The 26,052-nt window shown below is 41.8% G+C and overlaps 1 protein-coding gene across 4 annotated transcripts in view; it reads right to left on the bottom strand.

The window, feature by feature from the left end:
• The window catches only part of TENM1 (teneurin transmembrane protein 1), a 744,434-nt gene that overhangs the window by 143,693 nt on the left and 574,689 nt on the right, over window positions 1-26,052 (bottom strand). For all 4 annotated transcript variants that reach the window (XM_089781841.1, XM_089781839.1, XM_089781838.1 and 1 more), the window contains 3 exons: window positions 24,821-25,006; window positions 20,436-20,582; window positions 1,313-1,529 (listed from right to left, as the gene is read on the bottom strand). In XM_089781841.1, the coding sequence (XP_089637967.1) occupies window positions 1,313-1,529; window positions 20,436-20,582; window positions 24,821-25,006 (550 nt within the window). The remainder of the gene's footprint in view (window positions 1-1,312; window positions 1,530-20,435; window positions 20,583-24,820; window positions 25,007-26,052) is intronic.

Here is a 26,052-nt window from a genome sequence, read left to right on the forward strand (position 1 = left end):
GCTTAGTGCTAACGGTTACTGGTTTTGTTCAGTTCCATGAACTTTTAAACACATATTTATATCATCCTGTTATGGTCTTAACAGAGATTAAATATTTAGGAATGTTAAAGATTGTTTACATATTTTCATTGGTAAAATGACATTACATTTATGCAAATAAACAATACTAGTGTGTTTACTAATACAACTTAGTTTATCTAATGTGCAGGCCTAAGAGTAGTTGTTAGATGGCAGAGATGATTGGTGAATGCTTATGTCAGTATAAAAATTACTGCTTTCCAGGATGAATTGCAGTATTTAAAAAACCTTTTTTGCCTCTATATTTCAAATTTACTTTTTTCCAGGGGAGAGTATGGGTAATTGGTTTTTTGAGCAAGTGTTTACTCTTCCTTTTTCACACATTCCTCTCGCTTTAAAAAACAGCATAACCCTACAAGTCCACAGAAATGATCTGATTTCTGAGATCACACTACCAGATACACGTCAATTAAAGGGCAACCTGTAGAGCAAAATGGCAAACTGCACGTTATATTACTATTTGCTCAATATTGCTGCTAATCAGACTAAGGGGCATTCGGCACGTAAGTAAAGAAAACATGTTTACTATGTTATGCCACAGCTCCACTGTGGCATGAAGTTCACTCAAGGGACCTCATATGATTCCAACACTGCCCTCCGGTACATCTCCAATATTCTGTCACAAATTGCATTCTAAACTGTTTCTCATGGAAACACACACAGACAAGTTTAACTCTCATGATGGTCTGAGCCCTGACGGAAAGAGGGCAAAGGAGGCAGCTGTCCTGGGGCCCAGCCATTTAACAGGGCCTAGAGCTCCCAGCTGGAGCCCTGGGATCTTTAAAGTGCCACTCACGCTCTGTGCAGCATGCTCTGGGCTTCCACGATGGGCTGGCAGGAGGAGGTTAGCCTCAGCCCTCACCCGTTCCATCCAAGTTCCCGCTCCTTTTTCAGATACAAAACCAAGTCCCCTCCCACCTTGTCCTGAGGCCTGGCAAGTCTCTCAGCAGCCCTGATTATAGTTACACCCATACAAAAAAAAGGTACTACAGCAGTTTTATAATCCAGATGGAGTAACTCTAGGAGTCTGCACTAATAATATAGGAGGGCACATCTTAAATTGCTGGAATTTCAAACAAAATATTTGTTATTTCCATTATTTTCAGAAATTACCATTAATGTGGAAAAGTCAGTAATGATTTCTAAGAAAACCTTGAAACCAATTTTTTTCTATTAAAATAATTTATCAATAGTTTTCACTGTCCAGATCACATCAATTAAAAATGAAACTTACCTGCTGTCAAATAAGACATCTCCCGGGATTACATGAGTGCTCTCCTTGCCAATAAGGAACTTGATTCTATCATAAAAGAGCCTTGGAGGATGCTGAGAGAAAGGAGGCTGGGTGTGCTGAATGAGGTCAAGGGGATCAGGTGAACCTTGGCAGAGAGGGCTTATGTAGCAATTGCTTTGCTGACAACAATCAGGGTCTACACAGTCTGTCAAACCATCTGAAAATGGATAAAACAAAAAGTTCAGGAAATAGAATGTATAGAAGAAACCAAATGATTTTCTTCTAGAAAGCATGGGAGAACAATATCTAGTCAATGGGAAGAAATGCTGATTTTAAGACTCTAGGGCCCAGATGCAGCAAAACTCTCAAACACTTGCTGAAGTAGGGATAGACATTTCTCTCCAGTTATTAATACTGAATGTGATCTCACAGAATCTCCATGTGTCACTGAGAAAACAGAACCTATAAACTAAATGATAAGAAAGAATGTGACTTATCACAATGCAGACAGAAGGAAAACACCAACCGCTATTAGCAGATCCAGTGGTTATATGGACCACAGATATATGGTTTATGTTTCTAGTATCCCAATATTGTTATAATGAACAGTTTATTAATACCTGTGAAGAATGTGTGCTTTCTGAAGTACATGAAATGACCTGTACAATCTGAAGCATTACCCAGTTTTAATACACATCTTTATTATAGCAGTAAAAAGGGCTTTGGTAAAAGTTCTTCAGCTTTTAAACACTATACAATTTTATAAGTGCTAATATCTTCAGATGTTTTATTATTCTTATACTTAATAGTTACAATAAAGTGAATTCATGAGGATTTGATCATGACTGTGGCTCCTATTATGCTATGCATTCTACCAATACAAAGCTAGATGCAGCCCCTGCCCTAAAATGCTTAAAATCTAAGTCTTCTTTACTTGATGTTTGTTTGCAACTCCCATCATATTCAAGTGACACAAACTTGTGAACTGAATGCATGCTATTTCAACATTTGAAACTTACAAAGTTCCAAAGACTTGTTGGGATAATACACACGGTTGGAATATTGGTAAAGAAGGGTACAGCTTACTCAGGAAGGATAGGCATGGGAAAAAGGGAAAGGTGTTCCTGTATATATTAAAAACGTACACATGTGCACGGAGGTGGAGATGGTTCTAGTGTTCTATGACTCTATGATTCTGTGAAATAGGTGAAGTTCAATGGGGCTAGGTTTCTTTAAAAAAGACTATTTTTCTATGACACTTTTGTATCTATTATTTCTAGGCACAGAGAACATCACTTAAATAGCTAAATATTTCATTACTCCACCAAACAGCTACCTAAATTGCACACACATTACTGTAATAAAAAAAGGTTGAAAATAAAGCTGGATATAGATATAGATATATATAGTGTGACAGAGTAACCCCACTGCTGGGTCCCAGTACCTTACTCTGGCATTCTCAGTACTGTGCAATTAGTCCTTGACAGGGTTTGAGCTCTTGTCCCTCAGCTACAAAGGGCACTGGGGCCGGTGCGCCTGGGTCAGCCAGGGCTGCAAAAACAGTCCTCTCCAGCTCACAGCTGGGTTCTCAGGCTGCCAGGAAAAGGGGGACCTGAAACCCCTGTTTAGAGCTCCTCACTCACTCTCCTTTTCTGTTTCTGGCAATATTGCTGTTACCTTTCTTATGCTACGTCCACACTACAAGTCTCTTCTGCAAGAGGAAATACAAATGGAGCGCTCATTTGCATATGTCGCTGCCATTTGCATTTCCTCCTCGGATCCCTTTTGCGCAAGAGGTTTTTGAGAAAAAAAGTGCTGTGTAGACAGCTCCTTTTTGCAGACACCTCAGTTCTCTAGTCATGGATCCAGAGCTGCCTCCCAGCAGTCAAAAGCTCTTAAAGGTTGTGCTGCACCTCCTTCAGCTCTTTCTGTGGGATGCCTTCCAGGTCCTGCTGGAACACAACCCCTAAATCATTGCAGGGAACTTCCTCATCACTATGCAGTACAACCCCACTTACCCTCCCCTGCACATCATGCACCGACACTTCTAGCGTCTGGACACCATTTCCGACTGGTGGGACTGTATGATTATGGAGCAGTGGGGTGACCAGTAGTGGCTCCAGAATTTCCTCGTGTGGAAGGACACCTTTCTGGAGTTGTGCGAATGGCTCACTCTACTCTGGCGAAGGGACACCCACATGAGACCCGCCATCCTCCTCCAGAAGTGGGCCCCATTGCCATCTGGAAGCTCACCATGATGGACAGCTATCAATACATCAGGAACCAGTTTGGCATGGGGAGATCAACCATCAGGGCTGTGCTCTTGCAGGTATGGAACTCTCGGGCTATTGTCCCAGGAACGGGGTGAATGGAACTTCTGGAATGGGGCTCCCTAGGGAAGGGGTGATGATGGTGGAAAGCCCCCTTCCAGGGTGATTTTTCAGTCCCTCCTTCACAAAGCCCTGACAAGGGATCGGGTCAGTAGGCGGGTGCTCCTGGTGTGTGGAGGGGAAGAGAGGACATCTTGTGGACCTCCCAATGGCCCTGATAACTCTGTGATTGATTGTTTGTCTCCTTCTACAGGTGGTGAGGGCCATCAACATTGTCCTGCTGCGCAGAATCATCAACCTGGGCAACATGGACCTATCATTGCCAGATCCACTGCCATGGGCTTCCCCAACTGTGGTGGTGGGGGGGGGGGAAGATATTGATGGAACCCACATCCCCATCCAGGCCCCCAACCACTGGGCAGCCAAATACATCAGCCACAAGGGGTTCTTCTCGATGGTCCTGTAAGCCATCATGGCAGTTCACTGACTGTGCGTGGTTGGGGAAGATGCACAATGCATGTCTTCTGCAACTTCAGCCTCTACCAGAAGCTGTATGCCGGCACATTTTTCCCTGACTGCACCATCAGGGTTGGGAACATGGAAATGCCAGTCTGAATTGTAGGGGACACAGCCTACCCTCTGCTCCCCCAGCTAATGAAGGCCTACACAGGATACCCAGCCCAAAGCAAGGGATGCTTCAATGCCCATTTCAGCAGGGCCTGTGTGGCTCTTGAGGGCATCTTCGGGTGGTTCCATTGCATCCTCAGCCACCTGGATGTCGAGGAGCGGAACATCACCCAAGTGGTGGCAGTGTGTTGTGTTGTAACAAGTTCAGTCCTGAGTGCGAGCGCCCCTTGGTGGCTGAAGGGGGTCTCACAATATTTAACTCACAATATTTGACTCGTCTGCGGGCGAGTCAAAGTCCAGTCCATGGCTGAGGTTCATGCCTCCTCTTTTACCCCCCTCACTCGGATGTGGTTTGCAGGGAACTGGGGGGAGGGACCCAGGCCTGCCCACTCCTATGGGTCCCAGTCCAGGGACCCTATATGTAGCAGATACCTGCCGAGTTTCAAAGTCTGTAGGTATAGTTGCATCCTTGGGCCACTTCCCAGGGATGCCGCTTCATCCAGTCCTTCTCTAGGGCCTTGCTGCAGAGTTCCCCTTGTCTGGGTTCTGTTTGTCCCTGGCTACCTTTTAGCTGCCAGGTCTAGCTCTGCTTAGCTACAAGAGCCCAGCTCCCACTCGGAGCTGTCCAAGGTTCTGGTTGTCCCAGTCGGTCCAGAGGTCTCCCTGGGTTGAGCTCCAGGAAGAAACTGATGGGCCTTAGCTAGTAGCTCCTTATGTAAGAGCCTGCCGCATTCTGATTGGCTGCAGTGCAGGCTGCCCCTCTACCCTGCTCAGAGGACCTTTCCACTGCTCCTGCTGCTGGCCAGGGTGCTGAAAGGCCTCTAGTGGGGAGGTCAGCTTTGTCCACCACATCACGTGTCCTTAACAATATTTGTGAAAGCAGAGGGGAGACGTTCCTCCCAGTATGGGGGACAGAGGCTGACTGGATTGACAGGGCCTTTGAGCAGCTGTGCATGGCTCCTATAAGGCAGGCCCATCAGGAGGCTGTGTGAATTGGAGAGGTCTTGAGGGAGAGTTTCTCACAAGTACCTCAATGACTCTCCCATGGGCCTCCCCACAAGGGGCCTGTATATTCCATCTCTTTGCCTGTTCTCCCGCACCCCTCCTTTCTCTCCACCCACCCTTCCCTGCAGAGAAATAAAGTACAGTTTGTTTCAAAAAAATAAACTCTGTATAATTAATTGGGATAAATGAAACTGGGGAGGGATTGGGTAAATAACCCTGGAGGGGAAGGAGGAGGGAGTTGGAGCAAGGAGGAAAGGCTTGCTCTGGGGCTGAGAGTGATGCCTGGTTCTGGTGGATCTCCCTCGGTGGCTCCAGGGGAAGGCTGGGGGAGGGGCAGGAATTGGGACAGGAGTGGGCACCAACGTGTCAGTCACTGCCTGTAGAGCAGTGCAGATGATCCAGCTCTGCTCCCTCATCTCCCTTCAGATCTTGTGGTGCAGCTGCAGGATCTCCTCCATTCTGCAGTCCTGCTGTTCCATGCAGCACTGCAGGGCTCAGATGGCAGAGATATGCTCCCTCTGTAGGTTCTCCTGAGATCTCCAGCAGCTGCAGGTCATGTGGGGTCGGGAGGCAGCCGGGGAGGTGTCGACCGTGCCCCTCTCGCAGCTGGTCCAGCTGTGTAGAACAATGAGAAGGTCAGTCAGTTCTTGGCTCAGACAAAGATGATGTGCTTGAAGCAAAGCCATCTGTGGCCTAGACAGCGAGCCCTTTCTTTCAGGGGCACAGATGTCCAGGGGGGAGGCTCAGTACCCTCATGTCCCAGGGACAAGCAGGCATTGGAAGGTGCCAGCCAGACCAGAAGCCTGTGGGCAGGTGGGGGGCCAGGGGGAAGCTGGGCTTGCCTCTGTGCCATGCACACACTGGATCTAGCAGTGGTGGTGTCCCATAGGGAGAGGACTTGTATCACTGCCCACTGGAGGAGAAGGGGTCAAGCCATTGGAGGGAAGGTGTGCGTGAACGGCAAACACTTCTGCACCTCAGCGCATTGTCCCTGGGAGCAAGTGCTGCCCTCAGCATGCAGGCATGCCCGTGTGCAGTACTCCTGAGTGTGTGTGTGTGTGTGTGTGTGTGTGTCTCCAAGTCTCCAGCCTCCTATTAGTGAGTTGTGGTGGGAGGGTGTCCCACCCCAGGATAAGGAGTATGGCAGCCCCCCCCCCCCGATCCAGTGAGCAATAGCACAAGGGTCCTCTGTAGCAGCTTCCTGGGGCTGTGTGCCCCAGACTGGCACTGTTCATCTAGGTGCACAGGCTGCTGCATGTTCCCCAGGCTGAGTAGGGTGAGAAAGGAGCACCTCCCAGCCCCTCATTGACTGCCACCTCCTCCCATGTGTGTGTGTAGGGAAAGAAATGACTCTCACCTACGGGCCTTCCCCGGCCTCGAACGATGCCCGGGAGACATCCAGGGATGGGAGTACTGGTTCCAGGGTGAGCATGAGGTCCTGGCTTGCAGGCAAAGAGATGGTGCTGGCCTCTTCTGGCTCCTCCTCTGCATCTTTGCTCCCTGGGAGAGCAATGATGGGCACCTCCAGACCTCAGGCCACTACAAGGGAGGGAAGGGACTGACTAGCCCCCAAAATGCAGTGGGGCTGGGATTAATATTAGCAGGTCTAGGGTGCTGCTCCAGAGCAGAAGCTGAGCTTCCTGGCCCTGGCATATGCCTGCCTCAGCTCCTTAACCTTCATCTGCACCTGCTCCTGGGTATGGCTGTGGCCCTTGTTGGCCAGGCTATCAGCCAGCTGGCCAGAGACATCGATGTTCCTGCACCTGGTGCAGTGATCCTGGGGGTTCTCCTCTTAGCCCCAGACCACAATGAGGTCCAAGATCTCTGTACCAGACCAGGAAAACATGCATCTCTTTTGGACCCTGTCAGGGTCCTGGGAGCTGCCTGAGGCAGTGTTGGTAGCTGTTGGTGGCTTGGCTGGAGTGGTGGGCTCGGCCATGGCAGCAGGGAAGGCAGTGATCTCTTTTATTTCTGTTTTTAACAAGGCTAGATTTTTGCCATAGACTTTCACGGGGGCCCTTCTGGGTAGGGACCTCCTCTTTGTTCAATATAACATACACAGCCCACTGTACACATTCAGTAAATAATGGTATACAATATTTACTAAGGAAGGGAAACCCAAGAACATATAATGCAGGGGTGGGGCACCATTTTTGGGTCAGGGGCCACCCACCCACAGAAAAATCAGTTGGGGGCCACACACAAGTGAGAAACAAAAAATGAAACCAATCCCTCACCGATGTGGCCCGACTGAGAAGGAGAAAGTCACTCCCCACAGTCCCCTTACATCCCAGAGCCCAGGGGCCCCCAGCCTAGTAGATTTTGTGTGATCCCACCCCCCGCTACTCCACCACAGGGCTGGAGTACCAGTGTGGGCTCCCCAGTGCTGGGAGGCATGAGCCTCAGGGGCCACACCTGACCCCCAGGCCTGAGGTCCCCCATCCCTGCTATAATAAAATGGAAATATCTGAAACTCCTTGTACTAATATTGCCTGCCCTTGGGCAAGGCAATTATTTGTTTGGTTAAGTAAAATATATGAAGAAGATTCTTTTAGAACACCTGGAAAAAGAAATTGAGTTGGCTTGTCATTGGGACAATAACAAAGAGGAACTCTAAACAGCCACAAAATCTTAGGTGCTGAGTTATCCATAATTGAGCTCAGTGGGTGGGTGCTCAAAAGCAGCTTTAAGATATCTTTGCAGTCTTCAGACAGTCTGCAACTTCAGGGAAGAGGGGAGCCAAAGGAATGCGGGGTGCATCTACACCACTTGAAGATGCTTTAGGCAGTGTGAATTCTTTGGGCAGTCAGTTATAATAGCTTTATGATGATAGAGCGCCCTAAAAGTAAACTAAAGCAGGATAAAGGGCCTTGATAAAGCAGTTAAGTTACTTTCTAAAAGAAGCCATTTCTTTAAGACCTAAGAGATTGGTTACTTGAGGAAACTTATGGGAATAGCTATTGAAGAATAAGCTTTAGAAGTGAATTAAGCTAATTTTGAAAAAAAACCCAACTCTCATAAAAATAAGATTCTCCCATCCCCCAATTAGCTTATAAGAGTAAGCGTGTCTCTATTGGGAGCTATTCCAAAATATCTTCTTCTGCAAGAATTATTCCAGCTACTGTCTGTTATAGGAAACCTTGAGAAGCCAAATTTGAACAGACATGATTCTTCTATTTGTCTAAGCAAAAACAGAGAAAGCTCTCAAAGATTTGAGATTGAAAATGTGTTTTTAAATAACTATTCTCTGTTTTAAAAACAAATTAGCACATAGGAACTGGTGTTTAAATAATCTGAAAATCCTTTCTCTGGCAAAATACACACTGGCTCCTACAGCAGTTTTACTTGAGTAAATATAGAAAAATCTGCCTTCCAAGACAAGTTTCCCTTCCCATTTTTTGTTATTTTGATCAGCATTTCATATGCCTTGCAACAGTGTCCTGAATTCCCACTGCACACAGGAAGAAATCAAGCTTAAAGTGAAATGGTTTCCCAGTTCTCAAAGCAGACTCAGTTGTCACCTTTCCTCTGCAATTCACCTGTCAACGAAATGAGAATTATATTTTTAGCTGCCTCTACGTGGTGTGGACTTACCACACACTGATAAACTATATTAGTGCATTTTCTAATGTTTATTTTGTTTGTACCTGGCTTCATTGTTTGCACCTCTCAGGTATTTTTGTGAGGATTGTAAAAAGGAGGACGTCAGTGTGGGGCTTCCATTATTAATGGTGGGGAAACTCCAAAACCTTATTTGAAAAATTACTATAATCAGTATTACTGTTACTGTAAGCACCAATAAGATGCTGTTCTAAGGCAATATGACTTCCCTGAAGAGCTGATAATAAGATAACAAACAAGAAACAACTATGAAGGCAGAGAAAACACTGGTGAACAAGGAGCTGCAATGGAGTGTGTTTTTCAACTGATAGTTTAACAATGATGTCTTTTTTCTGTCTCTCTGTCTCTCCCTCTCTCTCCTTAAATAACATCCATTTCCCCAGCTGAACACTTTTAGCATTTGGCTGGACAGGTGAGATTTTATTCTGCTTTTAAGAATTTTCTTTTCAATCACAGATGGAGCAAAGCAGAGTAAAATGGCTGTGCTTTGAAAAAAGTACTCTGAAAGACAAAGAGTGATGATGGAAGGAAGAAACAACATGTGACTGGAGCTTTCAAACCCACACATTTTCCTGCTAAATCAAGCTATTACTGGATGGGTGTGGAAAATCTAGACATAGGCTGCCACAACCTCCTACATGGGTTTGGGGAATTATGAATTTTTACTGTGTTTGACTCCGACTTCCACACATCATTATGCCCATCTGTCCCCTCATGACTTTGCTGAGCTCTCTTCAGCTGGGCCCACTAACACAGTGAAAAGGAAAATATGGGCAGTCTTTCAAGATCTGGCCCTATATTTCCATGTTCTCTTACATATCTCCCATCTCAGTAAACTTTCCTAATATTTTTTCTTCGTCAGGTTGCAATTTACTTTTCTAATTTGAACATTTAAATACACTGAAATAAATCTGTAAAAATCCTCAACAGGCTGGCTGAAAGATTCTTTCGATGGTTGGAAGCTGATCTATAGATTGAACAATATGCTTTTTAAATGGTCTTAGTGGTCATTCTATTTTTATAGACAAGAATGTGAGAAGCAGTATCTCAAGTTACATGACAGGAAGTTTGGATAACACAATTCCCATTCGTATATAAATATATCAGTCTCAGTACACAATCCTCAAATTCTAATAAAAATATGGTTTAAATATAAGAGGAAAAACCCAAAATCTGACTTATAAACTCCAGACTTTGAAAAAAAAACCCTCAAAAATTATTTTCAATTCTCTACAATAATTTTGGTAAGTAGGCAAAAAATAAGTATTGACAGACCCTGTGTGTGTGTGTGAAAATTTTTATTAAATTTCAAGTTACCAAACAAACACAGAAGTATCCAAAGCTACCCACAGCATCAATTGTAATTCATACAGTGGGTGATCCAGTACACCAAAGACTCATCAATTATCACACTGGATAAAACAGCATACAGATGGACTAAAATGTAGCACTGAAGTATAAACTACTTGGATTTGATATCAGTAATTCTACTGTTGTGTTATATAAAAGCAGTGAGGCACAATTGGTAATATAGCATAATCAGCTCACTACAATAGGTGTGATTAAAGTTTGGGTAATCTAAACCTGACAGTCACAAGTTAGCTGGCGTCATGCTTATACAATTTTCAAATGCCTTTAATTTCACGTGGGAAAGGTGATGACTCACTGTCTGCTTTACTCAAAATGTAAAAGTTCCCATAGTACTCTCAGTGCTTCCCCTGCAATAGAGTTCACAAAGAGCAACTTGATTTTCTGTGATAGGAATTGAAACTGTTAAAAAGTAGCTGACCTGCATTTCAGCATATTTGTTTATCAAGCACTAGGAGGCTTTTGTCAGACAAGGGACTTTTGTAGCATCCCCAAATTTAAATTACCTTAATAAAAAGGTGCTACATGCAATCTCAAGAGGCTACATTATGCTCTCAGAGTGCTCCATTGTAAATAAGGGTATGTCTACACTACCCTCCTAGTTCGAACTAGGAGGGTAATGTATGCATACCGCACTTGCTAATGAAGCCCGGGATTTGAATTTCCCGGGCTTCATTAGCATAAGCGGGGAGCCGCCATTTTTAAATCCCCGCTGCTTCGAACCCCGTGTAGCGCGGCTACACGGGGCTCGAACTAGGTAGTTCGGACTAGGGTGCCTAATCCGAACTACCGGTACACCTCGTTTCACGAGGAGTAACGGTAGTTCGGAATAGGACCCTAGTCCGAACTACCTAGTTCGAGCCCCGTGTAGCCGTGCTACACGGGGTTCGAAGCAGCGGGGATTTAAAAATGGCGGCTCCCCGCTTATGCTAATGAAGCCCGGGAAATTCAAATCCCGGGCTTCATTAGCAAGTGCGGTATGCATACATTACCCCGCTAGTTCGAACTAGCGGGGTAGTGTAGACATACCCTAAGAGAATTTGGGACAAAAATTTTGCATTGTCTTGATGAGGAAGTGAACATTTCAGGCACATTTCTAGAGGCATGAAACAAATATTTATATGTTTACAGCCTTGCACCAAAATCTCACACAAGATTCACAGTACTCATTTAATACCATTGAATGAATGGTTCCATTTTCTTTATGAAGTATCAGAACGACTTGTTAACCATGATGAAAGTTAACTCCTTTTCAGGACATCTGTGTCTTGCTGTAGATGTGTTTCTACAGTGGTAGAAGAGCATGTAAACTGTGACACACATCAATTGAAAACTCACAGATGGCCTGCTGACTTGGGCTATCGGGATTCTGTTAAAGGGGCTGTTTAACTGAAGTGCAGATGTTTTGGCTTGGGTTGTTTAACTGAGACCTACGACCCTCCTACTTTGTAGGAAATGAGAACCTTGGCTCCACCCTAAGCCCAAATGTGTACAACCAGAACTAAACAGCCCTTAGCCTGAGCATTGGGAGCCCAAGTCAGCTGGCATAAGTCAGCCACGGGTTATTAATTTCTATGAAGACATACAGTACCCAGAGCAAATTCAGCATGCCCCCTTAAGCATGGCTGGTCACCTCTGCTGGTGTCACATATTAAAGATGAGTATGGCTATTTGATTGCACACTTTTTGGCAAGGTGTTTTGGGCAGGAGCCTCCTGGTGTCCGGAGAATACAGGACTGGTAATTCTGGTTGAATCTTACACAAGCCCTTCAGAAGATATTCTTACATAACTCATGACCATGATCCAGTCACAAATTCACTTCTATAAAGTATTTCTTTTACTAAAAAACAGTATTATTTTATGCTAATTTTGAAGAAAGAACTGTGTAGTACATATAAGTCAACTAACAAACATTAATATTTCTATTACATCCTTCACAAAATAAAATACCATTTGAAAGCAAAGAGGCATTTTGCTCACTGTAGGTTTATATTATTTACTAACCACAAAAGTTAATAAAAAGTCTATAAATGAAGTAAAATGTATAGATCGTAACATGAGCAACAAGGGTATGTCTAGACTACAGCGCTATTTCAGGATACGTCTGGTTTCCTAAAATAGCATTTTACGCCACAAAATGCAAATGAAATAATGGGCGTGCTATTCCGACATCCCAGAAAACCTCGTTCCACGAGGATTAAGGGACTTGTTGGCATAATGATCTATTTCAAAATCTGGCGCTGTGTGGATAGCGCCAAATTTCAAAATAGACGATCTCGAAATAAGCTTGAAATAAACTAGGAATTTGCGTAGCTCAAATTGTGTAGCCCATTTTGAGCCAGCACTGCAGTGTAGGTCCACCCTTATAGGCCCAACCACTTATCAGATTCTGGATCATCCAATGTTCACATCTATCCGTGAGCAAAATTTCATCTTCATAGCTATGGGAATGTCACAAACTAATATTCTGGTAAATATGATCCTTCTCCTCCAGTCTTCTAAATATAATTAGTAAAATACCAAGATCACAACTGAGAAGAATACAGGAACAGAGCACTTAGGCAACTAAATGGAGGAGCAAATAATAAGATGCTATATATGATTCAATAGGGTGAATTCGCTAGCACCCTAGTTAATTTGCCTCAAAATTTTGAGTTTTTATAAATTAACTACAAAAGTGACTAATTAAATTAGTATACTACCTCCTATATTACTTATTTTGATATGAAACTCCCCTCTTAAGGAGGTTTTGAATTTAGGTGTTTTAGGATAAGCACATTTGGTAGATGTTTTTGCTAAGCTGATCAGCAGTGAGGTATCTAATAATGTCATTGTCTAATTGAGATAAAGGGGGCAGTTCATGCTTCTCAGAAGCCTTGTTTCCTGCTCTCTGTAGACTTAAAAGACATCATTGCATTATTTTCACTCAACAATCCCAAGGTTAACTTCAGACTTTCACAATGGCTAGAAATATACTGTATGGCTGTGTCTACACTGGCATGAATTTCCGGAAATGCTTAAAACGGAATACTATTCCGTTTTCAGTTTTTCCGGAAAAGGAGCGTCTACATTGGCAGGCTGCTTTTCCGGAAAAGCCCTTTTTCCGGAAAAGCGTCTGTGGCCAATATAGATGCGCTTTTCCGGAAAAGAGCCCCGATCACCATTTTTGCGATCGGGGCTTTTTTCCGGAAAAGACTACGGGGCTGTCTACACTGGCCCTTTTCCGGAACAGTGTTTCGGAATAAGGACTTATGCCCGAGCAGGAGCAGAATAGATTTTCCGGAATAGCGGCTGATTTTGTACAGTAGAGCATCGTCGCTTTTCCGGAAATTCAAGGGCCAGTGTAGACAGCTCGCAGCTTATTCCAGAAAAGCGGCTGATTTTCCGGAATAAGTGGCTCACTGTAGACACAGCCTATGAGTATACACTATGTAACACATGGTTTTGTGGCCTTGCAACTTGCGAACTTGTATTCTGGAATGTTAGCTTTAGCTTTACATATAGACAGACAGGCAGACACGTGACAAATTCCATGGCCACAGCACCATGTGCATTAGCAAAGGCAAATAGAAGAGCTGGGGTAAAATATTGTCCAAAGTACCAAAACAAGACAGAGGATCTATAGGATAAAGGTGTGAGGGGGTCCTGAAGCACCCAAAATAGGTATATGATGAGATGAGTCAACAGTTGGCTGAGGGCTTAGAGAACCAGAGGTATCTCAGATGTCTCAGTACCACAGAAATGCCTCTTTAACACTGTGAATACTTTAGCTCTTATTAACCTTATGCAGAAGGAAGTATTAGGAGCAAGCCACGGATGCGTCACCTAGTCATGTGGCCAGGACCCCTCCACAGAGAGTGTGGCAGGCCATGACATTTCTCAGATGGATCTCATTCTCTCACTCCCCCGCTCTCAGGACAGCAAGATAAAAGCTCAACCACATGAGTGTCTTGTGGTATTTCATATTTGCTGCATAGATTGTTTAATATTGACTTTTCTTTACCAGATTAAATTTCCTCAGTAGTGCTCAAACTAATTTTGCCTGCTTTTATTTCAAATAGCGCCTATATAACTCTTGTGATAGTTTGTTTAATCACAAGTTCATTTAAGTTTAGTTACAATTTCTAGGAATCACTATGATCAGATGGAGAAACTAAGCAGCAAAAATCCTAGTTTCCAGGGCTGCAGGCAGATATCTCAACGGTTCCTCAAATTTCAGTTAAGGTACGTAACAGTGATGGGCAAACGAGAAGTGAGTGTGGCCCTCCTTCATTTTAGTGGGCCGCAACCGGCCAGAGGGGTTCCACCTGTGGCCCCATGGACCCCCGTTACTCTCCTCCCCCATGTCCCTCTCGTGCACTGGGGCACCAGAGCTCTGCACCTCCTACTCTTCCCCATTCCTCTCAGCAATTCTGAAGCCCTGTGAATTGCCTGATTCATGCTTTGTCCCTGCTCCTCCCCCCGAACAGCTGAGAAGACAGGGGGTCTGTGGGCTGCAGGGGACCGCATGTGGCTAGCGGGCTGCAGGTTGCCCACCACTGGTAAATAGCCATAAGACCACAGCTACCAGAAATCATGAACTGAAAATTCTGTGCTTTGCAGGAATATACTTAAAACCAACCTAAGTCCATATGTAGGAGGAACCGTTCATAGTATTTTGTCTGAACAATACCATTTACTTTTCACTATATTTGTTCATGCACACAATGGGCTCAGCATCAAATAAGTTGGTGCAGACTGTCATTTGCACTATCATATAATGAGTTTTAAGAGGAAAAATAATCTAATGGTAAAAAAAAATAATGTGGCAGAATGTGTATGGCAGAAGGGATGGATATTTTGCACAGAAGGGGGAGGTGGAATGTACAAACGTCTTTATACTGCTGCTCCAGTACGTTCTAACTACTTAGGCCTTACTGAGAAATAGCCTTAAAGAATTCAGCAAAAAATTTCAAGCAATTTCCTAGAGCTAGATCGTTCCTAAAGAAATCTCAAAATAAAGGCAAGACAGAAACAACATATTCAAATGAGCTGAGTGATCATTTTCTAATCTAAATTATAATTGAAATCAGGTCGGTTATGACCCTGAAGTAATGGCAAGGAAAGATGAGAGAGGAAATAAGACGAAGAAATATTTTTGTAATCCTACAGAAAGTGATATTCTACTGAAGAGACAACTGTTGGAGATCTCAGCATTATATAAATGAAACCATAAAGACTGCCACAGATGTACTCCACAAAAGCCGATCAAAACCACTTGGTTGTGTACCTTTTATATGCTTTCAGCTTTCATTTGTACTTTAAGAGATAATTAAGTAGGTGAAAGATTCGACAGACCACAAGTTGGAGAAAAATCTAATGAGGGGGCTAAGAGATGAGGGGAATGACAGGTGTGGTTACGGTATACCTATTTTGCAAGCAGGTGGGAGTTTTGGCCACAAAAGAATAAGTGGTAAACATGGTGTGCCAAACCAGCAAACACACACGAGCATGTTTAACTCTACAGTACTACCATATGTACCATATGATATGGCTCTATTCCTAAATGTTTGAGAGAGCCAGGATCATATGAGTGCATAGGTTGCTTACTACAGTAATTGTTTAAAAAAAGAATTTAAGGTATTGTCTCTGCAGAAGTGGGAGGATTTTATGGGAGAACTACATATTATACACATGAACCAAGACTCTTTAGTTCCAGATAGGTGATGTCATTAGATATTCACACTTACAATTATGAATTTTTTTTAATACTTTTATTAAAATTAAAATTTGTTTTTTCCTCAATAATGTATTTGTATTAACTTTGGAAGGAGAAAATAGATTTTTTTCCAGTAAAAAATACTTTTCATCTACATTAAATCTGAATTTCAAAGTAGAATTCAGTCTACATTTTCATGGTTCTGATCCTTAATGTTGTTGATTGTTGGATATAAAAATACTAATATGCTACTATTACCACCATTTTATGCATCAGTAGTGTCTTCCTCCTAAGAATCTCAAAGCTCAGAACACTCCCTAACATCTCTGCACAAAAGGCATAAATATTTAATTTAAACACACACAGCCTTAAGGGGAGCTTTCCCATGTGAAAAATTCATAATATGGAGCACATACAAGACTAAGAGTTAGAAAATGCACTCTATGGAATAATCGTATAGTGGCTGAGAGGTTGGAGTGGATATTTAACAGATCTTTTCCAGATCTAATTTCTGGAGATTTATATATATATATACGGCCAGGAATCCTGCTTCTGATCCCACACAAAGTTAACACCAGTGTAATACTGTTGACTTCAATGGAATTATTTTTGATGTGTACCAGAGTAAGAGAGAGCAGAATCAGGCCCTATGCATCTAAAGTGGAAAAATAAGTGATTTTAATAGGAGGGAGGAACCCTTCCATTTTTTGTAAAGCACAACTGATTGTGAAGTAACACTAATGCCATTTAGTCCAGCTGTAGCAACCAGGTGAATTAAGTATTTCTCTTTCCACTTAGCTCTAATTTTAATTTCAATGGAGCTGTCCCCATATGTTATGCTACTATAAAATAATTTTAAAATTTACAGTGGAATAATGTTAAGTATCTGTCTGAAACTGACAAATTTAAGGAAATTTAGAGTTAAGGCTGCCAACTCTCAATAATTCACTGTTACTGCAGAATATAAAGCAGGCAAAACCCACAATACCAGGCAATTTATAGAGCACCAGTTTACAGAGAGAATCAGAAAATGCTTTACATGTATTGCAGGATAAGCAGGGTTTTATGGACAGATTTAAAGGGAGAGAGTGTGAGTGACTCAGTAGTTTGGGCAGCAGAAGACAGTACAAAACAGATGGGAAGGTACATAGGCGGTAGTGCCCCCGACAGTGTTATGCTGTTTGAAGGGGACAGAGATTCAACTACATAGACTGGTATAATATGATGAGATTATCGGTAATGGATGGGGGAATATCATGGGGTGAGCCTCTCCTGCACACTCACTTATGGCTCCCCCATGGTGCCTGCAAGTGTGTTGCACTTAGCATTCCCTGGGTCCTTGCAGACAATTAGCCAGACCAGATTAATTCAGCCCCCCTTTGTGGAGTCTTGTTTATGTACTCTCTGTAAAGGGCCTCTCGCTTATTTAGTAGCGCAAGTTTACACCAAATATTGATCTGGCCTGGCCAGTTTCCTTCCCAAGCACCTGTCATCCTCCTGGAAGTAGGCTGTGCTCTGAACAATCCCTCTGTCTCTCTTCTGAAGACTGAAGCCCTCTTCCTTCCCTCCCTAGAGCTGCAGAGCCTCAGACAGCTTCTTCTCCACTCACTCCTTCTACCTTTAGGCTGAGAGGGTTTACAGACAGACTTTCCACTATTGTTGCTGTCTTTCCTGCTATGAGGAAAAAGACCCCACAAGTTCATTCCTTGTTGGTCTAATGAGAAAGTAACTATCTACTCTGCAAGATTCCTTATCTCAAGTCTTTAAAGCAGGGATGGGAACCCTCAGGCACAGGGACTGGATGTGGTCCCCTGCTCGCCTGTATCTGGCCCTGAGGCATTGGGGAGCCTGCACTCGTGCCACAAAATCAACTAGCCTAAGCCCCCCCCTAGGCTCTGGTGAGCAAGGGGAATGTGGGAAGTGTCTTTCGCCTTCTCAGTCAGGGGCCATGTCAATGAGGGTTTGGGGTTTTTTGCCTTTTTTCCTCTCTCACTTGTGTGTGGCCCCCTACTGATTTTTCTATAGGTTAGTGGCTTCTGACCCCCCAAAATATTCCCCATCTCTGCTTTAAAGGAACAGTGATGGGAGTTTCTGCTAAACATTTTCTATCTCAGGACCACTTTCTCTTTATCCATACCTCTTAGGTCTTTCTCTGTATCAGCTCTTTCCAAGTCTTAATGGCCATGCCATGTGGCCCTAGCACCATTACTTTTACAAGGGATATAACATGAAAAAGGAAGGATGACGGAGGGCAAATTTGAATAACAGGACAATTCTGAATTTGATTCAACATTAAGAGTGCAATGTCAAAGGGTCATAAACAAAATGAACACATTAAATGGAATAAAACTGGCTGAAAGTTTTCAAAACGTAACTGTGAATGGGGAAACATCAATGAATAGGTCTGTATCTAATGCAGGCCCCACAAGTATTAGTTCTTGGACACATCTTATTTAATCAACAGCTTAGAAGAAAACATACAATCATTACTGATAAATCTGTAGATGAGAGAAGATTGGGGGAGCGGTAAATGATACAGAGAACAAGTCACTGACACAGAGCAATCTGGATGACTTGGTGAGTTGCACGTTATTTGCTTGTCTATTTCAATGTGGCCGAATGCAAGGTCACACATCTAGGAATAAAGAATGAAGGGGGACTCTATCATGGAAGGGATTGACTCTGATAAAGGTTTTGGTTCAAGGTAAATAATCAACTGATAGTGAGCTGTGAGTGAGATACTGTGGCCAAAAAAAGCTAATGTGGTTCTTGGATAAATGGGGAAATATTGAGAAGTAAGGAGGTTATGTTCCTCTATATCTGATACTGGTGTGACTGCTTTTTGAATAACGTGTCCATTTTTGGTGTTCACATTTGAAGAAGAATGTTGAAAAATTGGAGAGGGTTCAGAGAATAGCCATGAATAAAGTACTGGAAAGCATACTTTAGCGAAAGACTCAAGAATCCTTTTAGGTTAACAAAAATAAGTTTAAGGGGTGACATGATCACTGTATGTAAATACCCATATGAAGAACTGAACAGAGGAGATAACAGAGGACTCTTCAATGTACTAGAGAAAATTATGACATGCTCCAATGGCTGCAAGTTGAAGTTAGATATATTCAGAATTGAAATAAGATGCATATTTTTTAACACTGAGGGTAATTAATGACTGGAAGAAGCTAATCTTCAAGCCTTAGTTGGGTTGTGGTGGTTTCTCTTAGAACCCTTAGAAAAATATACAATCTTGATTTAAAAGATATATTCTAGTTTAATCAGCCACAGGGCTAATCATAAATTGTCCTATGGCCTATATTACACAGAACAGATTTTTGCAATGGTCCCTGGTAGCCTTTAAAAAAAAAATATTGATGAATCTATGAATCCTTAGACTGAAACAAGATTGCAATGGCTAATAATACTTAACTGCAAATACGCTGTTAAAACAGAGTGAAATATAACAAGAGAGAGGTTACTTTAAGTGTATATTGTCATGTTTTTATATTTAACGTTTACCTCTGGCCTAGAGATCCTCAGCATGCTTTCTACTGGCTAGCTCAGCACCATCTCAAAACTATGTGCCACAATTTTCTGTTATAATTGTGTGACTCAGTTAAAATTAACGAACTAATTTACTTTCTCAGAGCATGTCTCAATGTATAACTTTCTATTATCTGAATAATTTTTCTTATATTACAGGTTGAACCTCTCTGCTCTGACACCCTTGAGACCTGACAAGTGACAAATCTGAGAATTTGCATAACCATGAGAGGTCAATATTGCATAGCAGTGTTACCAGCACTTTCATGGCTTACTGGGCTCTTAGATTATATTTAGGGGTAAATTAGAGCTATATAACAACATAGAACACTGAGCGCCAGGACTGGTAGCTATACACAAACTTTATGGGACCATGGGAAACTTGGCCACACGCATGGTAAGTGGACATCCGGCTAAAAAAACATGGCAGACCACAGATATTGGCGGACTAGAGAGTGCTGGACTAAAGAGGTTCAAACTCTATTGATATTATGATAACTTGTCAATATATATTCTGTAAGTCATACATGAATGTTATGACAGAATTTAATTTATATTTATACATCTGTTATCAATCTGACAAAGACTACAGTTTCTCCTAAGGCATGCATATAGCGAAGAGTTATTTCACTCAAAAAGTCTATTATAAGGAAATGAAGTTCTTATTGAAAACATGGATTTTTTTCAAAACATGTTCTAGTACTATGATGATGGAGACCATATAAAGGAAGGAGACAGAGACCTTACAATATAAAGGTCAGACCCTGCAGCTACTCAATCCAACAGAGGAGACTATTAACATGAGGAAGGGTTATAGCATTGGGCTTTTATGATAGAAAAGGCAAACTCACATAAAGCCAAGATATGGGATAGCTGTTCAAGAAACTGAACTGCATAAGAACTAAAAAGTAAATAAAGGGGCATATACAGTACCTCCATCATTATCCATATTATCTCCACACACCATTTCCATGACAATGTTACATCCTGTGCCACTCCATCCCACTTGACACACACAGTGCCATCCATTCTGATCAAGAGTGCATCTCCCATTTCCATAACACAGACCTGGGCAGCCATCTAGAAAAGAAAATGCAAAGAACAAAGCTTCATGCAGGAGTTTCTTTCCTTTTGTTATTTAACAATTTATAATTTCAAAATATCTTTAGTTATAACAATATTTGCTACTTTTACATGATGTCACAGTTGGTCTACTTCTGACTCCATTCACATTCTTGGCCAAATACTGAGCTTTGCTTGTTTAGAAAAAGCATGTCTAAGTTATAAATGCTCATTTTTTTGTGCCTAAGATCTTGTGGACATAAAAACTCAGATGCGACGAGGAGTCCTGTGGCACCTTATAGACTAACTGAAGTGTAGGAGCATAAGCTTTCGTGGGCAAAGACCCACTTTGTCAGATGCATGTAGTGGAAATTTCCAGAGGCAGGAATAAATATGCAGGCCAGGATCAGGCTGGAGATGACCAGGTGGATCCAATCAAGGAGGATGAGGCCCACTTCTAGCAGCTGATCTGGAGGTGTGAATTCCAAGAGAGCAGAAGCTGCTTTTGTAGTTAGCAAGCCATTCACAGTCTTTGTTTAATCCAGAGTTGATTGTGTCAAACTTAAAGATGAACTGTAGCTCAGCAGTTTCTCTTTGAAGTCTGGTCCTGAAGTTTTTTTGCTGCAGGATGGCTACTTTAGATCTGCAATTGTGTGTCCAGGAAGATTGAAATGTTCCCCTACAGGTTTTTGTAAATTTCCACTACATGCATCTGACGAAGTGGGTCTTTGCCCACGAAAGCTTATGCTCCTACACTTCAGTTAGTCTATAAGGTGCCACAGGACTCCTCGTCGCTTTTGCAGATTCAGACTAACACGGCTACCCCTCTGATACTAAAAACTCAGATGTGAGTGCACTAATAGTATGTGCACACACAAACTGTCTAATTGGAAATCCAACTGCCTACTTTGCATAAACAAATAACTGCTATCTTTGTTTTCATACCTATTTGTGTATCTGATATCAAGCATGTGTTCATGACAGTTTTTATGTGAAAGTTTGACCCAAAATATGAGTTTACAAAATGTAGGTAAATAATTTTAGGTGAGCAAATCTGGAAGCATCCGCTGAATATGTAATTCCAGATATGTGTGGAAGGGAAGCCTGTTTTGATTCATTCTGAAGGATGTCCCTAGACAAGGAAAATGGAACTTTTCATTCTAATGCTCTCTACTTCCTTACAACACTGTATTCAGTTCAAATCAGTCAATCACTTGCCCTTTGGATGTAGGAAATGTTTGGGTTTCTGTCTGTATATTACGAAACTGGATTTAAACTGGAGCAATTGCATCATCCCCAAGGCTTGTAAATTCTGAAACAATTGTAATTTTGGCATTTTAAACTAAGTTCCTTGCTCTGTGTGACAGATAGATAATCTCTTGGATGTGTCCACTTATGTCCATCTGTTTGTATACTGTAGTTTGGTGCCAGTACAGATTTTTGTCAGATCTTTACCTTACCACACAGAAGGACAAAGGACAATAGATGGTGCTCAGCAATCAGTTTAACACTACAAGTGGTATTGCTTTCTAAACAAATACAGTACTTTCTCTTTTGCCAGAATGGACTCACAGGAATTCAGTGCTTCCCTATTTTTGAAAATATGCGCTGACACGTCTGTGTTATCAAGGGAAAAGATCTGATTCAGAGAGGAAAGGAAGACTCAATCTGCAGGGGTTTCTGGAAGCTATAAAAGGAAATATTGCAAAAGGTGCTTCAAACTGCCAGCAACAGAGACAGAGACTATATACCACCGGTCCACCTAGAAAGACAAAATGGATGAGGTAATATTTTCTATTGGTCAACTTCTGTACTGGTCCATCTAGTCCAGTAGTCTCATTCAGAGTGGCCAATAGCTGTGCTTCAGAGAAAGGTGCATTTTGTAACAGCCTGCACTCCAAGTTCCTGTGGAAATTAAAGGGGCTGTTTTCCTTTTTTTGATTGATTGGCAGCTGAGTTAATTTATTATTATATCTTATTATTGTATTTTGTTGCTGTGTGATTGCCCTTTATGAACTTAAGTCTAATTAATTCTCAGGTAGTGTAGGGCTTTTTGTATGGATATTTTAAATTGTTATTTAATTCTAAAGAGATAAAATGATAAATACATAAATAAATGCCTAATTCTTTTTGGAATCCTGCATGGCCTGATATCTCTGCTGATAGCCATCTCCCCTGGGTGATTTCTTACACAACAATGTGGCTAGACCTGAGAGAGAGATTGTTGTCAAAACCATGGAAGACACAGACATGTAGAGCCAGAGACCAGCTATCGGCCCTGCAGAGCAAATTCATGTCAAAGGATACATACAGGGTACAAATTAAAACAGAATTTAGCTCTTTGGGTCTGGAATGGTTTGATGAAGTATATCATCTCTAGCCTGGATAACATTTTCTGCCAAAGGACAAACACACACATTACTCAAAACAGCAGACAATCTGTGGGTGGAACAAATATGTACCAATCCTTCTTACATTTCAAAACCTCACACATTCCTGTACAATGCCATGTTAAAAAACATGTATATTGTTTTCCATTGCCCCCCACCTCCAAAGTCTTAGAGGAGCATATTTTTTTCACAGATGAAACCTATTCTCATTGCAGATGATAAAAATATGGAAATTTTCTTCTAATAGAAGGAAGGATCGACACAAATTATTCTGGTAATAGCAAATCCTCAGTGCTGTCATCATTCTGTGAATGAAAACTATGAGCAGAAATCTGACTTGCCTCACGTAGCATATTACATATATATGGAAATCGGTAACCAAATGCAAAAGCAACATTCCAGTCATGATTACTTCAGACATCTCTGCTTCTGATGAATTATTAGGACAATGTAAAGAGCTAAGAATGTAGAATGTACTGATATTTTATTAGACAAACTACACTTCTCTGTAAATATATACCTACCTATCCAGTCATCCATTTGATCTATCCTGGATAAATATTGCATCTTAACAACAGAAAAAGTGGGAGGTTCAAAAGGGAACAAGTCACACAAATGCCCTCATTCTCAATACTTTTGTATCCTTTCATTATTCCTTTGCAATGCTTATATAAAAATCTTACCTCGCACAGCATCTAAGTAGTGAGCTTAAAAAGAAAAAAACAAACAAAAAAAAAACTGTGATAGAGTGAATTACTGCACCAGAACGAAAACTACAGAAGCCATTTGCTAACTGTTTCCCATACTTTGGTTAAGATAGAATGCCTCTCTCTTACTGCAATCAGGTTTCTTCTTACTACTCTGAATAAAACAAATTGCTGATTTTTCTTATCCAGGAAGTCAGAAAGGACTCATAGCAATAAACAATAATTGCAGCTACATGTGTGTTCTTCAGTCACTGGTTTTTAACATCATGAGCACTACCATGTGCAATGCAAGCTGTGCCTACTACTTAATAACAATAAAGAATTTTCCTTTTATTTTGATCAATTTTCTACTTTATAAGCTGAAGTTATAAGGTAACTGAATAACTGATTATAGAATTCTGCCTTTTAATTACATGAGGAAGAGCCAATTTTTCAAAAGACAGAAAAGAAAAAAAGAGACACTGGATTTGCAAAGCATGAAAGTTTGGACTGTCTACCTCTCAAAATTAGGTATCCTGGTCTCTTATATGTAATTAAAATGTTTAAGACTAAGAATACTCTGCAAAAATAGTAATGACATTTTGGCAAGAAACACTATTAAGCTTTTTAAAAATGTGGCACAAAATTTATTAAAATATAACAATTAACATTTGGAAAGCTGAGCAATAACTTCTGAAAGATTCATAAGTTTTAACTTATTAGCAATATTGTAAAAGTCAGCTGCTGTAAAACCATCTCTTGTGACAAACAAAATATTTAAATCCTCTGGTGCGAAGGCAGCAGGTTCAGAATTATTTAAGCTGCCTGCTAGTTTCAATCCTTCACAACTTTTAATTAACAATTTCAAGTAATTTTTTGCAGTTCTCAGTGCCTATAGGAACATAGCTCAGAATGTAACCTATATATCTTTACTTTGATCATTTCAGACTATTATCCCAGTATTGCTGCATGTAAAGCAAAACCTGCACTGACCACAATCTATAGGAGAAATACAAATGTGGTATGTTGGCTAATCCATCAAAGTCAGTGGAGAGTCATCTCTGTACACCAGACCTGAAGTTGACTTTCTAATTTTTCCAAGAGAGCTTTAAATTGATGGTGGCAGCAGCAGATCTTCCTATTAGCTAGTAAGCCTTTTAAAAATATATAAAAATCTTACCAATGGTGCAATGATCCCCTTCCCATCCTGGGCTGCATTCACACTTCCCATCTTTACACTGGCCATGTTCAGCACAGTGAGAGTGGCATGTACGTTCCTCACAAGTTGGTCCTACCCAACCTTCTTCACATTGGCATATTCCTCTCGAACAAACCCCATGGCTACCACAATCCAGAGTGCATAATTCTACATGGAATTCAAAGAATATACACTTTTAGATGGTAATTTCCTGTTTTGTTACAGACTATGAATTGATATAACATACATACACTAATCAGCAAGACTGACTGAATGCAGGACTTTTATCATGAAACAGAGGCTGAAACCAAATGAACATTCCTTCTTTATCAGCAGGTAAATACTAAGCCTTAGATTTCATTGGGCCAGCCACTAATTGTACATGTAGAGCCTTTTTGTTCCAAAGCCCAGTGAAGCCAATAGTAAGACTTCCATTTACTTTTGGTGCATTTTGGTTCAGGCCCTGACTCAACCAATGCATCATACAACCATTCCTAATTCTGATAGGTATTTGCAGGTATTTGTAGGGCAGTTTTCATTTCATAGAATCCTAGAATCCTAGGACTGAAAGGGACCTCAGTAGGTCATTGAGTCCTGCCCCCTGCCCAAAGCAGGGCCAACTCTAACTAAACCCTCCCAGCTAGGATTTTGTCAAGCATGGTCTTAAAAACTTCTATGGATAGAGAATCCACAACCTCCCTATGTAACTCATTCCAGTACCTCACCACCCTCCTAGCAAAGTAGTTTTTCCTAATATCTAACCTACACCTCCCCCACTTTAATGTGAGACTATTGCTCCTTATTTTGCCATCAGTGGCTACTGAGAACAGCCTCTCTCCATCTTCTTTGGAACATCCCTTCAGAAAATTGAAGGCTGCTATCAAATCCTCCCTCATTCTTCTCTTCTGCAGACCGAATAAGCCCAAATCCCTCAGCCTCACCTCGTAGGTCATGTGTTCCAGCCCCCTAATCATTTTGGTTGCCCTCCACTGGACCCTCTCCAAAGCATCCACATCCTCCTTTCTATAGTGGAGGGTGGGGAAGAGGCAGAACCGGACACAACTATTAAACCATTCTGAGTCCAGAGTCCAGGTGGACTGAGATAAAAGACAAAAAGTGTGATAAATCTCTTACAGCAAAGTGATCACTAAGCCCTGGTCTACACTAGAGAGTTATTTCAAAATAAGCGGAACGTCCACACTACCAAGCCCATT

The sequence above is a fragment of the Pelodiscus sinensis genome, chromosome 13 (genome assembly GCF_052426305.1).
Source record: "Pelodiscus sinensis isolate ZL-2025 chromosome 13, ASM5242630v1, whole genome shotgun sequence".
NCBI lineage: Eukaryota > Metazoa > Chordata > Testudines > Trionychidae > Pelodiscus > Pelodiscus sinensis.